Source organism: Vidua chalybeata, chromosome 13 (genome assembly GCF_026979565.1).
Source record: "Vidua chalybeata isolate OUT-0048 chromosome 13, bVidCha1 merged haplotype, whole genome shotgun sequence".
NCBI classification, from domain to species: Eukaryota; Metazoa; Chordata; class Aves; order Passeriformes; family Viduidae; genus Vidua; species Vidua chalybeata.
Genome location: NC_071542.1, coordinates 11,212,440 through 11,229,374, shown reverse-complemented (window position 1 = coordinate 11,229,374; position 16,935 = coordinate 11,212,440). Strand labels below are relative to the sequence as shown.

The 16,935-nt window shown below is 43.5% G+C and overlaps 1 protein-coding gene across 1 annotated transcript in view; it reads left to right on the top strand.

Annotated features, from left to right (window-relative positions):
• The window catches only part of HDGFL3 (HDGF like 3), a 38,909-nt gene that overhangs the window by 19,342 nt on the left and 2,632 nt on the right, over nucleotides 1–16,935 (top strand). Inside the window, exons 2-5 of the mRNA XM_053954402.1 lie at nucleotides 4,002–4,078; nucleotides 7,318–7,456; nucleotides 8,742–8,900; nucleotides 10,348–10,494. Of these exons, the coding sequence (XP_053810377.1) occupies nucleotides 4,002–4,078; nucleotides 7,318–7,456; nucleotides 8,742–8,900; nucleotides 10,348–10,494 (522 nt within the window). The remainder of the gene's footprint in view (nucleotides 1–4,001; nucleotides 4,079–7,317; nucleotides 7,457–8,741; nucleotides 8,901–10,347; nucleotides 10,495–16,935) is intronic.

Here is a 16,935-nt window from a genome sequence, read left to right as displayed (position 1 = left end):
TCCACACTGGTAGTCACTAGCAACACGGTTTGATAAAGCCCTGCTCTGGTTGGAGAGGACCGAGCTGAATTTTCTGTTCAGTGTTCTTGACCCTAGAAGCCTGGCATTTGTTTACTGGAAAAAAACCTTGCAGTTACATCTTTAAAGCTCTGCTGCTTGGTTGGCAAACAAATGCTGGGCAGTGCAGCTCTGCTGAGGTTGTGCAAAAAGAAAGCAATTGTTATTCATTAAGCAGATGACAGCAACGGGAGCTAAGGGGATAAAACTCGAAATCTGAAACCACCTGCTTTAATTTTAGCCATAATTGAAGCGGCTGCCCATGGTGTTGCTGATGCACATGTCAGATTTGCACGCCATGCACTGCTCACACTGATTTCTGTGGCAGCAAGCTCCAGCCTTCTCTGCTTCAGGCAGGGATGGAGCTCGTGTTTGATTGCAGGTTATAGCGGGTACTTGAGAATCTGTTTGTTTCCTTCCAGGAGCAAAACACAGTCACAGCCTGACTCTCTGATAGACAGATGCTTTAGTCATTATTGAGGTTTCTGTGACTACAACACTGTGTTCTAGTAGGGGTGCTCTTTCCTCTTTTGTTCCTGGTTCAAGGCAGCAATGCTTTTTTTGCTCTTGTGCTCATGCGCTCACTCTCTTCCTCTCTCTCCCTCCCTCTCTTTGATGTTGCTGATATGGGGAAAAATATCGTATCCAAATCTGCAGCAAATTTAACCAAAACATCCTGTAGAATGGGAATAAATTGTGACTGAGTGCAGCAGCAGGAGATTGCAGTATGGTTGCTTGTACTGCTTGCTTTCTGCTACAACAAAACAGCAATTGTCATGGAGTGCCGGGGTTGTTCTGCAGCTAAATAAGCACGAAGGGACTCCACATTCACCGAGGGCAAAGGTGGCTTTACTGGGAATAGGGAGACTGGGCAAAACTCTCCTCTCACAGTCTCTAATGCAGGGATTTGTGTGAAAGAGGTAAAAGAGGAAGAGATCTTTCCTAATGGCAGAGAGGGTCTCATCCTTCACTAAATTCCCCGGAGTTTTGCCGCAGAGTTCAGTGGCCCTAAGATAACACTGTCACTTTATATCCAACCTTGTTACAGTACTAGCAACATAAGCCCCAGAGCTGGGGAGCTTACAGCAATATCAGTGAAGGCAGGAAAAGTCTTGACCTCAGCTGCAGAGTGAAATGTTAGAGTGGGAGCATTAACAGTCTCTCCTTGAGCTGTTTGGTGCAGATTTATACTGCATGTGTTTGTATGTGTATGCCAACTCCCAAAAGCTATGAAAAGCTTTTTTATGGTTTCCTGTGATGATACATAGTCAGAAGGAATACTTGGATGAATAAAGAAATATGCCACAAAATGGGGAGCAGGTGAGCTGCATGACAGATGTGTCCTTTGTTGATTTGGTGCTGCTCCTTAGCTAACGGTATTAAGTGCTGGGAATAAGACAGAAGGCTTAACTCCACTTGGGATACTGCTTAGGAGATACTCACTGCTTTAGAGCATAGCACATTGTGTGATGTAAGATCCCCAATCCCTTCTGATCAGCATTCCCTACTAAGCATGTCTTCATTCTCCCCCCTCCTTTTACTGATCATTTACAGCTGTTTACTTTATTTCATGAGAGATTCTGAGAGGGCTGAGGCAGTAACTGGGCTGTGCTGCTCTGTAATGCAGCCCAGAGCTGGCGCCGTGTTTCAAGTGGCCAAATGAGATTTGCACTTGAGTCCCAGCAGACACTGTTTGTCTCAGTCAAAGAAGTCCACATTTTTCTGGGGCCTGGTATCTGGACATCTTCCTTGTCGCAATAAAGAGGAGGATGGCTATGGCATCCAGACAGTCGAGGTGTGTTACCTCTCCCTGTACTTGGTAAACTGCCAGCACAGCCTTTTGCTCTGACATGTGGGTACTTCCATCTTGAAGGAGGTGTAAAATGCTTTGGAGACATGCAGTATCTCCCTGACTTGCTATCAGTTTGGAAAGGGAGTTGCAGTGGTTTTGACCTGCAGATTTTTTATCACTCTTATAATAAGTCTAATAATGTACTGTGAGCAAATAGCAGCCTTATGGGCACTTTCTTGGAAAACAAATAGTTAATGTCAGAAAATGATGAGCTCTAAAGTAATATCTTTGGCAGCCTTTCTTCTGTGTAGTCCTGATGATAAAGAGGACACCAAGAAGCCCGTCTTGTTGTTTCAGTTCCTCCTTTCACACAGCTGAGCTAAAAGGGAATGCATGTGTTCATCCTCCACCCGTGTGTATTTTCCTTCTATGTGCATTTAAATGATAGATTCTCCTTTTATTTATCAAATTATTAGCTTTGTTAAGTACAAGAAAGAAGTAACTGCTGTGCCCACAAGACATGTGACACCTGTGACAATCCCAGATTGTCTCCTGCAGACTGTGCTGGGAGGTGGGTGCATGGGGACACATGACCCAGTGTGCCAGAGCCCCCACCATACACAACCCTGAGGGAATGGTTTGGAAATGCTCTCAGATCTCCAGATTTTGGTGCAGCTTCAGAGAATGTTCCAGTTAGACTGAAAAGATAGACATCCATTTCTTCTACAGAGCAGAGTCTTGTGATGTTACAGTTCCACATGTGGCTCTCGTTTCTCCATCCCCAAGGAGTGTCCTTGCAGGAAGACCAAAAGGGTTTGAATTCTTACCAAAGATCATACTCCTTTGAAAGCTATGTAGCCAAGCAGATGCTTTACCGTGAAAGAGGACATCCTTTGAAAACAATCTGGTGCTTATTAATCAATAATAATTCAGTGTTAGGGATCCTTCAGCAAGAAAAGAGAAGGAAAGCACATGTGGGTCTGGCCTCCTGAGTGAAAACGTGCAGGTTCCATCCCTGCTCTGCTGAGGAGCAGATTTTGTATAGCACTGTTATGTCAGCACTTTGCTCTCAGTTGCAGTGACATTTGGCAGGATACTTATGTTGAGACTGAGTTGCCTTAGACCAGGCACCAGGCCATTCACCTGCTCACTGGTGCTGCCCTGTAGATATCTAGATTCATTAGGCTCTCTCTTAGCCAGAGAGTTCTCTGGACACTTAATTTCACACCCACATATGCTCAGAAGTGCCGTTTCTGGGAAGGCAGGCTCTTGGATCTTATTTAAAGCTTTGCTGTGTTTCTGGTTTATGTGGGTAGGCACCTGGACTCTCTTATTTCTGTTGCAGAGGACTGCAAAATTAGGCATAGTCAAGATTAAGTCCTGGGCCTCACCTCCTGCCTCATAACCAATGCTCTCAGACACTGGGAGAAGGGGTCTGGGCACTGCTCAGCCTGAGGGTTTGTTTGAATACCAGCTCTACCTCAGGAGAACACCCTCAGCATCCCTTCTTTCACTGCTCTGCAGCTCTATCCATGTATTTATGAGAAATACAAGGCCAGGATTAAAACGTGAAAGAAGAGAGAGGGTAGAGAGGGGAGTGGTAACCAAATCCAGTTATCAGGGTGTTGCAGGGGAAGGAGAGTCCCTGGCCCTCCTCCCTGGCGTGTGTTACACATTTTACACTCTGTATCACCATCACCACAGGAAGCACCACTGGGAGATTGTCCTGGTTTCCAGCTGCAGAGTCCCAGAGTCCCATCTGTTCCCCATTTGTTGCAGAAGTTATTGAGGTGGCTGTGTGAGACAGGCAGGATTACCCTCTGGGCTTCGATGCCTTTGATGAGGCAGCATCTGAAGTTAACACTTAAATTAAGCAGAGTTTATTTTATTGCCTTTGTGTATTATAATGCCAATGAAATCATTAAAACTTTGTGTGTGCTCCTGAGTCTTCTGCTGTCTCCTTGCAGTATTTCATATGCTGACTTTGCCTGAAAAACCAGCAGCTGTCTTCCCTTCCCCACCCCAGCACACAGTGGGACCTTCCAGGGCTGCAGGATACCTGTGCTAGCACCTCCATGGCTTGGTAGGCATTCTTGCATGAGGGACACCACTTTTGGGAATAATCTTTTTTCCACTGTTTTCTGTCTTACAGATTGATGAACTTCCTGAAGGAGCCGTCAAGCCTCCAGCAAATAAGTACCCCATCTTCTTTTTTGGGACTCATGAAACGTAAGTGAATGAGCGTTGCCTGTTCCTTTGGAAATGCCTTTTTCCACTGCAGCTAACATAATTTCCTCTGATTTCATTGGAACAAATACTGACTGAAGCCATTGGGAGCCTAGAGAAAGGTCCTGCAAGCCCAACTCATTTGTATTAACAAATGGGAGTGAAAGCTGAAAGTAGTTGGGAATGGTGCTGCCTTCATGGTCTACCATGAGCTAAACATAAAAGCCTGTGTATCCTGTAAAGAAATGTGTTGGCATGAATTTATTAAAGGGTCTGAAAAAACCCTGAACTCAGAGGCAGAGGCAAATATTTTTGACTTGGATGTCCGTGATAGCAGAGATCAGGCTCTTGTGTTTGGACATGTTTGAGCTTGTGTCCTGTGTGAGAATTCACTTGGTAGTTTGTGATATGAAAAGAAGCAGAGCCCAGAGTCTCAGGCAGAGCTTTAAAATATGTGCATTCCTGGGAGATTTGTGCTGTAGGATGGAGCTCACAGAAGTGATAGAAGAACTGAGCTGGCTGAGCTGATAGGGAAAGAAAGGAATCAGAGCACAAGAGGTAAGTTAGGTCTCATCATAATTGCTCCAAGGTACAGGGTTTCAATATTATAATGTACATGTCTCTAGTTTAAACTATGTCTGAGATAGCTAAAAAATAAGTCACATTCCATTTTGCAAAATATTGTAATTTTAAAACTTTTCCTTCCCCATTTGCAGGTAACATGTTTTCTAGAATTCCTTTAAAACTGAAAAAAACTAAATTCTGATTTTTAAATTCAATGTTAGAGGCTTGAAGCTTTATTAAAAATGTATTGTTTATTTTTGAATTTTAATGTTATTCCAGAATATTATAAGCTCCATAGCTCATACATCACATTTTATTTTTAAAAAAATATTTAAAGGCAGTTTCTGCTTTATAAGGTTCATAATAGCCTCTCTTTAGTTAAAATAGTTCTTCTATTTTTTCTAGCTTCATTGCTAGAATGAAACAACCTGATGTTTTGATATATTGTAGTCTACTACTACTGTCACAAAATAATCTGAAAATAATAAAGTTTAAATAAACTTACAATGCTTTCAAATCAGAAACCAAAATGTAATTATTTTTTTAATGGAAACATCATTTTTGAGAAACATTTAAGAAAAAAACTGACTACTTTTATTCCAAAATGAGTGAATCCCAAACTGATAATCTCTTTTGATTTGTGAGCTCGTGATCTCACTGTAGCATCTGAAACAGAAAAACAGTTTGTAGTTCCTACCTTATGAATGTAAAAGCCTAACTGTTAAAAATGAACTGTAGATTGCAGCTCCTTAGTTTTATATCAGAGCAATAGAAACTTATCCTCTCCCAGTGGCAATGAATGCATTTCAAGCAAAGATGTCGATAGTTTTTCAGTGTTTACATAAAAGGCTGTAGAAACATTTCCATACATTACTGTTGAGCTAAGTTAAGGTAGCTCATACTAATTTTCATACAGTTTTCCTTTGTTATTTGTGTTAGAACTGTTTGTTTATATTTTTGACAACAAGGAGATATCTCCAAGTATTAGCAAAAGCATAGATAACATAATTTATTTAGTGTACATTTAATATTAACATGACATCTGTTAGTTTGGAAATCTCTGTTTGGCTTTCAGGTAGAAATGCATTCTTGGCTTTGTAATTATATAATTAAAATATTTTTCAATATCCAACTGAGTGTGGATCCCATGCTGTCTCATGTGGAGTTAGAAAGAACCTCTTTCCTCACGGACTTGTCATCTGATGACTTTTTAGCAACCTCAGCTCTGCACTGGCAAACTGCTCAGCCAGTGGGATGATTTAGGTGAATGGAATTTTGCACATTCATAAATGCTGGGCATAAATCAGGCATTAATCTGAAATAATGATTGCAGAAAGGAAGAAATATTATCCTGTGATTAAGATATTAGACTGAGACTGAAGAGAGCTGGTTTTCCCTCTACACTCTGCTATCAGTTTGAGTTTGACCTTGGACAAATCTTTGTGCCTCAGAATCCCATCTGCAAAAAAGGGCAGACTCCCAATGTCGTGGTGAGGTTGCAACAATAAATGTGATGGACATGGTGGAGCTCCTCAATCCCACAGTAATGGAGACCAGAGTTAACATAAATTGCAGAGATCATCAGGAAAGTAGGACAGTGATTATGGTGAAGGATACTGGGACTTGCTCAGCTCTGGTCATTGATGACACAGAATCTTTACATGTGGGAATGAAGGGCTCTTTTTGCCTTCATTGTTTTAATTTAACTTGTGGTTACAATCTCAGTGTCACAATGGAGGATACAGTAGATATAGATACCCAACAAAAAGAAAGTTATGCTTCCTTCAGTTTAAGAGTTAAGAAGAAGTTAGAGTTTTACTGTAATATGTGTAGAAAAAGCAGGACAAATCATCACTCTTTTTTTTTTCTAATAATTATTTTTCCCTGCATTGTGGTGCTTGAAATTAGTTGTCCCAGTGTGTAGCTGACTTAGGCAGCAGCAAAGCACAAAATCCCTCCTTTGCTGTGCTGTCTAAAAAAACTATTTGGCCACAAGCACCCTGTGTGTCTCATTGTTTCCTTGTATTACTCATCTGCCTATATTCATCCATTGTTTTTTTGTTCTTATATGAAATTATAAGACTTTTGGGAAAGAGCATTTTTATTGTGTTTGTGCAGAATTTAGTATGTGGGGGGCTAATTCCAAGAAAGCAGCTCCCAATAAGCTCTAAAGGCTTACTGGAAGTATAGATAATAATAAATGCCACTGCTTTTTCTATCCCATAGTACGAGGGATAAATTTCGGCTCATGGATCCTAGGCACTCCTTACATGCTTAACTTTTCATGTGGCATTTTTGAGGCCTTTCTGGATTTATAACACTAGGACTGGAAGTTTGGTCCCTTGCTATCACAAGCAATGATATCATAAACAGTTTCATAAACTGTTCAAGTGCCAGTTCCCAGCAGTAGTTAATAAAATAGAGATGTTTCAGTTGTTTCTAGAGATACCCAGCATGATTTTACTACATCAAACATCAGGATGGTGAGCTAATCCATTAAATCAGACTCACAGCAGTAACTCAAAGCCAGTGTGACCAAAAAATAAATAAATAAGACTAGAAAAGAAATTATTGAATGAACAGAACACTAGGGAAAGCATCTGCACTGTTAATGTTATGATTTTTTGAAGAGGAGAGTGCTAAGTCCTTTTTTGAATGTTACCTCTGTTAAAATGCAGCGCGTTCCTGGGGCCCAAAGACCTTTTCCCATATAAAGAATATAAAGATAAGTTTGGGAAATCGAACAAGCGAAAAGGATTTAATGAAGGCCTGTGGGAAATAGAAAACAACCCTGGAGTAAAGTTTACTGGATATCAGGTAAATGACTTTCACACCTATTGCTCCTATCTTTCTTGTGTTTTCTTTTACTGCTTGTCAAAGTGAGCATTTTAAGAGTGATGTGTAAGGTTCTGGTTTTGATGGAGCAAGAAAGTTTCACAGCTCTGGTAATTGTGTAATGTAAAGAACAACTGTGGTCTCACACTCTGTGACAAATGGAACTTTAATCATACTGCAGAGCCTTTTGCTTTCTGTGACATTCTGGGGTGGTGAAGTGGAAAATTCTGCAACACATTTAGTTAAATTAAAAATGGATGGTTTTATTTACTCCTGTACAAACATGAATAATTTCTGACTTCTTCTTTCTGTTGTTTATTTTTATATCAGGCTCCATGTATTTTACACAGACCTTAAGGTCACTGCACTTTTGATTTTTACATTTGGCAGTGCCAAAGCTAAGAGGAGTGAGGAGGTGGAGGGTTAATCTGCTGGTAGGAGACAGTTGCTGCTGCACAACAGCTCTCCCTGTTGGGTGTCCAGAGCAGAAAGTCAGTGTAGCTGGAGGGGGAGAAAAGTAGTTGGTGGGCTGTATAAAACAAAGAACTTTTCTCATTAAAAAAATGTGGTCCTTTGAAGGCAGGAATCGCCTCCAAAAGAAGACAAACACCTATTACATTATTATCACAAAACACTACAAGCCAGAGATACAGACCACCTGCAGAAAAGCTGCTGCCTCTCTCAGTTCCTGTTTCATATTTTCAGCCCTACACATGTTTTGCATACACTTGGGGATTTTAAAAAAAATCCAGTGAATAGTCTGTGGGAGATGGGCTGTCAAAGAGTGCTCAGCCTGCTGGTCAGGATCTGCTTTTCCAAAACACAGAGATCTTGCCCTTTGAGGGGAGTGTAACAGCCATCTTCTCTCACAAAAAAAGTCTCTGCTATTGCAGCCAAAGTCTGAAAGTTTCAGTAGTTTTTCCCAGAGTAGAACATGCCAGGTCTCTCCACTGAGCAGCCCTTAGTTCTCCTCCAGCAAACACATTTTTGTTATTGGATCTTCTGTTTCTGTGTAAACCCTTCCGAACACGCTATCCCAGAATCTGCATCTGAAAACTGAGTTCAAGTGGTGACTGAGAGAATTGCCTTTGCAGCCCTTTTTCCTGATAATTGCAAAAATAACCTGAGCTCTTCCTAACTATATCAATTAAAGTGTAAGCTGTCCATTTCCATCTTTCTGTCTTCAGTGCAGAATAAAAATTAAGTAATAGGTATTAGTGATATTTTTATTGTTGATGTTATTGTTGTTGTTGTTGTTATTTTAAAGGCAATTCAGCAACAGAGCTCATCAGAAACTGAAGGAGAAGGAGGAAATACAGCAGATGCCAGCAGTGAGGAGGAAGGTGATCGGGTAGAAGAGGATGGAAAAGGAAAAAGAAAGAATGAAAAAGCCGGCTCAAAACGGAAAAAATCCTACACTTCAAAGGTTATCTTCTGACTTTTCCTGTTGTTATCCATGGGCATTTATAATTGGAATACTGTTCACCTCATGGAAATTTGTTCTTCCTCCTTTAGCATTTTGATTCTGATACCATGACAGTGGTGCTCAAATAGGCAAAGGGGAGTGCTCTTACTTTGTAGAGAGCCTTGGTGAGACACCAGTTGAAATACTCTGCCCAGTTCTAGTGCCCACACACTGAGAAGAAGGTGAAACTGTGGGAAGGAGATCAGAAGGGCTGGGAAGAAAACCCATGCAAAGATGGATTGATAGGTTTGATCATCTCAGATGGGTCTCTCCCCAAGAGGAAGAAAAAAGTCCTTAGGAGTGGGCCTCCTGAGAGTCATGAGTTCAGGTTTGGTTCCTGTCCAGGAGAATTGAAGCTTCCCCCTCCCATCTGCCAGAAAGATCTGGTAGGGTCAGATGTGCTCAACTGCTCCTCTTGTAGCTGAGTGTGAAATACTTCAGTCCAGGATACAGAATGGGAAGGTGGAAGAACTAATTCATTAAGCAGGGAGTAGGATGCTCAATTTGTAGATTTAAGACCTGCACTGTAGTACCTACCAGCCCTGTTAAGATCTTACGTAACAGTGTAGATCAGGAAGCTAAGAGCAATGTGTCTGTCTCACGGTGGCTGGTGGACAAAATCCCCTGAGAAGTGACACCTTTGGGTTCAGATAGACTTCTCACTTGTCACCTGGGGTGAAGGGGAGCAACATAATAGGAAACTAATGAAAATGAGAAGAATCAAGCAAACAATCTGATCCAGGCACAGTTTGGGGGAGAGTGTGAATTTTTGTGGTTGATCCACCAAACAAAATGTATTTTCACCCCTTTTGTGTGTTTTATATCAGAAATTCAGGTATGGTCTACCATCTTCTTTCCAGAAGACTCTGGGCAAACAGAGGGTTATGAAAATGGTGGCTTAATGCCACAATTTATCCTTTTGTACTGTAGAATTGCATAACATAAAGGGATGTAAAGGAAAAGATGTATTGGTTCCACATGGCTCTAATGTTAATATATTAAAGCTGACAGCACTAAAAAAAAAAGTATGGAAAGCAGCTCTGCTAATGTTATTCTCATTTTACATCTCTGTGTTTAATCAAAACTTTTGCCAAGCTGGCACCATCTGTTTCATTAACTAGCAAAACCTACAGGTGACCCAGCACTAATACCCAGCTCCTATTACTGTGTCTGTCTTTCAGTCAATTGAGCTGCCAACCTGTGCTGAACACAGAATTTCAGAGAAATTTCCTTCATTGGTGGCAGTAACTCCAGCTACTTCACCTGAAAAATGCTTTTCACCCCCTCCCCAATATTCACCTTGAACAGGGAAATGCGTGATCAGACTGCGTTCCACATACATTTCAGAAGTGTCTTTCTATGGCTGAACCTCAGGTTTTAATTTTAACTTTGTTGCTGATCATTTTAGAAATCCTCCAAGCAGTCACGGAAATCTCCTGGAGATGAAGATGATAAGGACTGCAAAGAGGAAGAAAATAAGAGCAGCTCTGATGCTGGGGACGCAGGCAATGACACAAGAAACACTTCTTCAGATTTGCAGAAAACCAGTGAAGGGGTAATCTTCTGTTCCTGTCATTCACTTCCCATGCAGTTTGCTCCTGGGGGGCTTTGGAGCCGGGGTGACCTGTGTGTACCACATGCCACCTTCTTGGGTTACATTTCAGTGCTCAGAATGTGTCTAGAACAGAAACATGGACTTGGTGCCTGCAGTGGTACAAATTTTGCTCTAGAGAAATGACTGAAAAAGAGCATTATTTTTGTTCTGACACTTGCATAGATGTCAGCTGAGAGGAGCTACTGAAAACCATGAGCTGGAATGATGCAAAATTGATGTGAGAGCAGAATCAGACTGTTTGCATAATGCATGTTGGCTCACTAACAGGGGGAGCCTGCTTACCCTTTCACATTTGTTTAATTTGTGGGGTCCCAGTGTCTTCTTCGGGGTTCTTGAGGATTCATGTGCTCATGACAGACTCTGCATACTGCAGGTTCCAGGGCAGATGCTGCCCTGGGCTAGGACCTTCCAAGGACAGGATATGCAGTCTGCTCCAGAGCAGCTTCCTACAATCTCCTTGTGTGTTGTGTCAGTAGTGTGTTCGTATCAATATTACGTTGTTGTGACCACGAGAACAAGAGGGGAAGGCTGAGCAGGGGGATCAGCATGGCAGCTGGTTACTCAGCCACCTTTAACAACCCCTGCTATTTCTGAGCCTTTGGAGCAGCACAAGCCTCTCTGCTCCAACACTTACAGCTCCAGCTCAGAGCCAGTCCTTGTGCCATTCCCATGCCAAGGCTCTGCCACGTGGGCAGCAGCCGGGCTGGGCTGTCGCAGGAGCTGAGTGACACAAACCCCCAGGTGTGAGAGGAGGCCAGCCAGCACAGCTCTCATCTGACACTGCTGAGGAGCCTTAGCAGCCAGCTGCATGCTCAGCCACAGCCCTTTCTCACAAAGCACAACCTCTGGGGAGCTGCTGCTGTCTCCCGCTCACAGACTCCTCCCAGAGTTTCCTTTCCCTGTGTCTCTCTGCAGTGCAGTTGTTTTGTGACTCTGCTTTATAAAGACTTTGATAGGTGGCTCATGGGGTCACGAGGAAAATTCACTCTCCCATTCACTTTGAACAAGCTGCTGGCTTCAGCCAGGGACTGATGCAAGGAGACAGTGCCCAGCTGTGCCCTCCCAGCCTCTCAGCCACAGAGTGTCAGAGGCTGCTGAGTGTGTCCCATGTTCTGCCTAGTGAACCCTGTGACACTTCCATGTCTTCATAGGTATTTGAGTGAGAAAACTGTTTGTAAGATGCATTTGAGGTAACAAGAGGTTCATGTTTGTGGCAGTGACAGAGGATATGTCTCTGAACTTCAGGCACATTTTCCACGTAAGGACAAAATGCTTAATTAGGTCAGTCACAGACTAAGTGGCTAAAACATCACACAGGATGTTGGCTTTGTGGCTGTTGACATTCATATTGCTCTTTCTTCTGGGTGTGACATGCTTGTGACATGCTGGGGAGGTAGAGTCCCGCATGCTACAACATCATGGTGCTTCTCAGCATTTTCAGGATTACAGATACTTTAGCCTCTGTGCTGAAATACTGAAATACTGTCAACAGTCTTATCCTTCCTGCCAGCACCAACTTGGAGAAATATTCAGAGTCAATACTGTCATACCCATGTAGGGAGGTGGCTCTGCTCTGACTTCTGCAGCCCCATCATGCAGCCTTGAACTAACTCATGCTTGAGCAACCACTCTGTTACTAGGTCTTGGATGCTTTTAATGATATAGAAAAGGTGGAGTTTTAGTAATACAGATTGAAGAGACAATGGGGATGTGGTTTTAAGGGCAGCTTGAGATAAAAACACTGATAAGTTTGGAAAAGTTCACATCCTGATCCACATATTTCACCTTGGCCATTTCTGTTGCAAAATTATTTCACACATGAAATGTGTGAATCTCTTCAGCGTTTCACTGAGTTTTTGTCAGAAGTGCAATTCTCTTCGAGGACCAGGAGGGGACACTCCATCTCCTGCTGCTCCTCAGCCGGACCAAGTGTCTTTTTAGAAGGTCTGCCTTGAGAAGACACAGGGCACTTGGGGGAAGAGTCGCAGGTGTTAAAAGCCTTTTGTGGTTGGTGTTAAACGCCAGTCCCGCAGCGTGTCCGGATTGGCGAGCTGGGGCACGGGGCCAGCTGTCCTGCTGGACACTGCAGCCACGTCCTGCTGGACTTCCAGACTAAAGCTCTGCTGCAGGGCACCGAGCTCCTCCAGCCCACACTCTTGGACTCCTCTGCTGTAGAAAGGAAGGTTGAAAAAGACCGACATGCACCAGGGGTATGGTCCTTCTGTTCACACACATGAATTCGGACGAATGTCTCGATCTGCTACAGACGCCACCATAGATGAGTTAAAGGTCTCTTTAGAATGACTTAGGTCGTGAGCAGAGCCCTGGCCAGCAGCGGGCAGTGTGAGGAGGACGGGGTTGCTGCCCTGCGGTGTGCAGAGCCCAGCGCCCCGCTGGCCACGCCAGGACGTCGCTGTGGCCATGAGATGGCGCCAGGAGCCTCCGGAACGGCCGCGGGGGGCGAGCTGGGGCTCGCTCAAAATAAGGCGTAGAAAGACGTGCCCTGAATCAAACATCCAAGACAAGGGTTCGGGGCCCTGATCCCAAGGACAGGTGTGTTTCACTGCCATGGTTTGGCCACTGTGACCGGCTGCTTGAGAGCTGCCTGCTCGTGGAGGCTGGGCCACCGTGAAGGCACATGTGCCTTGGCCACCCTACCCAAGGTGCTCCCCCGGGGCTGGCAGTGCCTTTGGCCCCCCTGTCCTGCACCTCCCAGGCCTCCGACTCTGCAAGAGTTGCCTGGAGGAGACGAGCTTTTCTCTTAGTAATACTTCTAATAATGAGGTAGTAATTACCTTTTATAATGCCTGGACTGGAGGCTGAAGACCCATCTCTCCTCAGGTCAGATGGAATCCTGCCTTTTCATCACACTTACCCTCAGCATTATAGGGATCTTCTTGAAGGGCTAAACAGGTGAAGTCAGATGATTGCAGGAGCACCTTCACCTATATTTTTTAATGAAAATTCTAACCTCCAGGTGGTAGAGGTAAGCTTGAAAATGTGAAGTGATGGCTTCCTGAAGACTCAAACCCAGAGCAAATAAAAGTACTTTCAGAGCTATTATGTTTTTTCAGCCCATTTCATACTGTTCAAGGGCTCAACTTGTGATTTTCTTTTTATCCCTTGGGTAGACAAAGGTGCTTTATATTTTTTATCTCCATCCCTTAGTTTCTGAGCTATTCTTGAGTACTACAGGCACTTTCAAGAAAGAGATGTTTCCTCAGTCCCAACCATAGCTGGTAATTGTGTCCCATCACTACATATTTTTCAAGCTCTTTCCCTAACTGCTGTTCTTTGTCTGATTCTTTCCCCAGAAAGATGCAGAGCCTGAACCTCAGGGGTTAGTCATCCAATATTAATTAACTAATAGTGTATTAGCTAAGACAGCCCATCCCAGAGTTTGCTCAAATCTTGAGTCACAGAATCTTCCCAGAACTGTTCTCTGCTGTTAAATTGTTAAATTGTTTCAGCTTTCTCAGAATACCACATAAAGAGAATTTTCTGGTGGAAAGGTATTCATGGCTCTGTGTTGTTTACTTTAATGGTATTAATTAGTTCATAAATCAGTGAATTCATGGCAGCATATTTACATTCCTCATTTAAATCTCTGGTGACTTGTGTCTTTAGTTCTTGGCTGGCATAATTCTGAATCTTTATAACTGAACACCTAAACTGCTTTTTACTTCTACTTTCGGGATGGCCACGTATTCATGTTTGAAAGTTGGCTGTGGTTCTGGCCTTATTAGAGAGTGTTTGAAAGTCAGGGCCAGCACACAGGGTATGTGGCAAGTTTTCATTTTGGTATTCACTGTTTGAGTGCCCCACAGTCTGGGCAGTGTGTTGGTAAAGGAGGCATTTGCTTGGTGCAGGAGGTGAATGATTTTACTGTCTTCAGAGAAAAATAAATTTGCTGGAAATGAGATACATTTTCTTGCTCCTGGTAAAGCCTGAATATTAAAATGGAGTAAGGGACTGTGATCCTTTTTCTCACACTGACAATCAGTTACCAACTGAGTCAGTGGATCTATTTGTGGAGGCAACTGCCAGTGTGAGTAAGGGGATCAAAGCCTGGTCCAAAATTATTGCCATCTGACACCATTGCATTTGGGAGAACATATTTAAAACAGCCTGTGTCCAGGCTTTTTTGTTGTGGCATTCTTGTGGAGTAGCAACAATCCCAGTTACTGCTGCGAAGTACAAGTGTAATGGCCAAACTAGCCAGAGAAACACAGGTTCACTGTGTCCTTCTGATGTGGTTTTGAGATGTTTGGTTCCTTTGCTCTTCTTTACTTATCAAGAATAACATTGGTCAGGCTTTATAACAGGTTTGGGGGCTTATCAGCATTGAAACCATAGCATTTTGGGCTTGGTTCAATGTAAAAGCATTTTGTACAAAAAATGAAAACAGAGTATGTTTTCTTTTCCTGCAATTTGAGGCACAGTAAAATCTACCCTTCAAAGCAAAAGATAATATTTGTAAGAATGTGTCTAAGTATTGCACAGTAAAAATTTCTATGTAAAAATCAAATAGTGGCATAGTATATGGTGTAAGGAGTTGTGTTGTCTGCTGCCTTCCAGTAGCTCAGGACAACAGCACTGCTGGCTAAGGACATGGGATATAACTCAGAGGAAACATAAATGTCTGAATGCAAGTTGAGATTAAAGCAGCCAGTACAGATGAAATATTTGCAGCTCTGTGTACGTTGAATCCTGTAACCACTTTGACCTCAAATCAATACAGAATAACAACTATTGTACAGAGCAAGTAAACAATTATCCTTCTGCCCATGCAGTTTTGCAGTACAGGATGTCTGAATTAGTTGCCAGACACTGTTAAGGAAGAAATTTTCAGTGCTAGAAAAGCAGACAGCAGTTTGTGGATTCAGTTTTGTTCCCTGCTCTGTTTTCTGTGTGCTGCCATTGATAACAGAAACTTTGCACTCGAATCAGTCAGATCCTGTGCTCTTTCCTTTGTGTGCAGCATGGCACACGTCGTACGGTAGCTTACAGTGAAGAGACTTGTTCAAACAAAGATGTTTGAGAGCTGATCTGTTTCTGGAGAGGCGTGAAACCATGGAGACCAGGGGAGGTGCTCGGCGCTGCCGCATCCCTTGATCAGCGCAGCGGAGCTGCGGGGCCGGGCCGGCAGCCAGGGCTGACCGCGCTGCCCCTCTCCCTGCTGGGGACAAGGGACCTGCTGCCTCCTGGGGCACCTGGCAGTGGCACCGGCAGGCACAGTGTGTGCCGTGATGGAACATGCCACTGGAAACTGAAAACCCTAGAGGATGACTTGCATTATCTGTCTCTTTGTTGTCCCTCCCGTGCCAACAGCTGTATCACTCTGTGACACAGAGTGGAGGGGAGGTATTAATGTTCCCAGCACCCACGTAAGGATGATCCTACCCAATCTTCTGGACGTAGTAGCCCAGAAGGGAATTGTGGTTAATAATTGCAAAGGTTTCATGCTCCAAAAGGACATCTTTCTGTACTAGATCTGAGAGTTACAGCACAGGAACCAGCTGTGTTACTCCATCCTACCTGTCAGTGCTGGGCAGCAGCTGCCAACGGGAACCTCATCAGAAAGCAGAAAGGCTTTGATTGACTGATCACGTGTTGTTGAATTAATGGGTCCCTGAGTCTGAAGGGAAAGGAACAGCAGTGAACCCCCCAAAAGCACTTCAAGTTATGATCTCACTGACTCTGAAACAGGAGAAAGGCCTCTGGAGTGTGGTGTGCTGGATGGGCAGCACATCATTACCCCTTTTGGCCTGAGCACTAGATAATAAGCCCTGACTGAGTGTCGCTAGCCAGGATGTACCAGGACCTCCCACACGGAAAGCACAGATTTCCATTTTTACTCTTCACAAACCACTTGTCATAGGAGAGAACTGCACTGACCAAAGACAGGAAAGATACTGTAGTGTTGTAGGAGAAGGGATGCCTTGCCCAAAGGTGGGTGGCCATGGTGCACTGCATGCTGTCATGTTTCTGGCTAATGTAACATGTCCCAGGGCCATCAGGTGAATTTTGCCATCTCTGTTCCTTTTGGGGAAACCGAGACTTGTATCACTTGCTGTGATCATGTGAGGACAGTCTGATCCTGATCCCACTAATGTCAGGGAAAGCAAGAGCTGACCTTGACTCACCCGTGGGAGTTCCTTTTCTGTCATCACCTTACAGTGAACTGGAGCCAAACTGTTTCCTTTTCAGAAGCAGTACTTGGATCCCTTAGCGATGAAAATGTTTCTCTTCGCTCATGTTTGCTAAGCTTTCCTGTGTTTGAACAAGAGGGTGTTCTTGTGGCTGGACATCCAGGAATGCAGCAGTGCCTGAGCTCCTGCATGAAGCCCATCAGTGATTTTGTGCAGTGGAAAAAAAAAA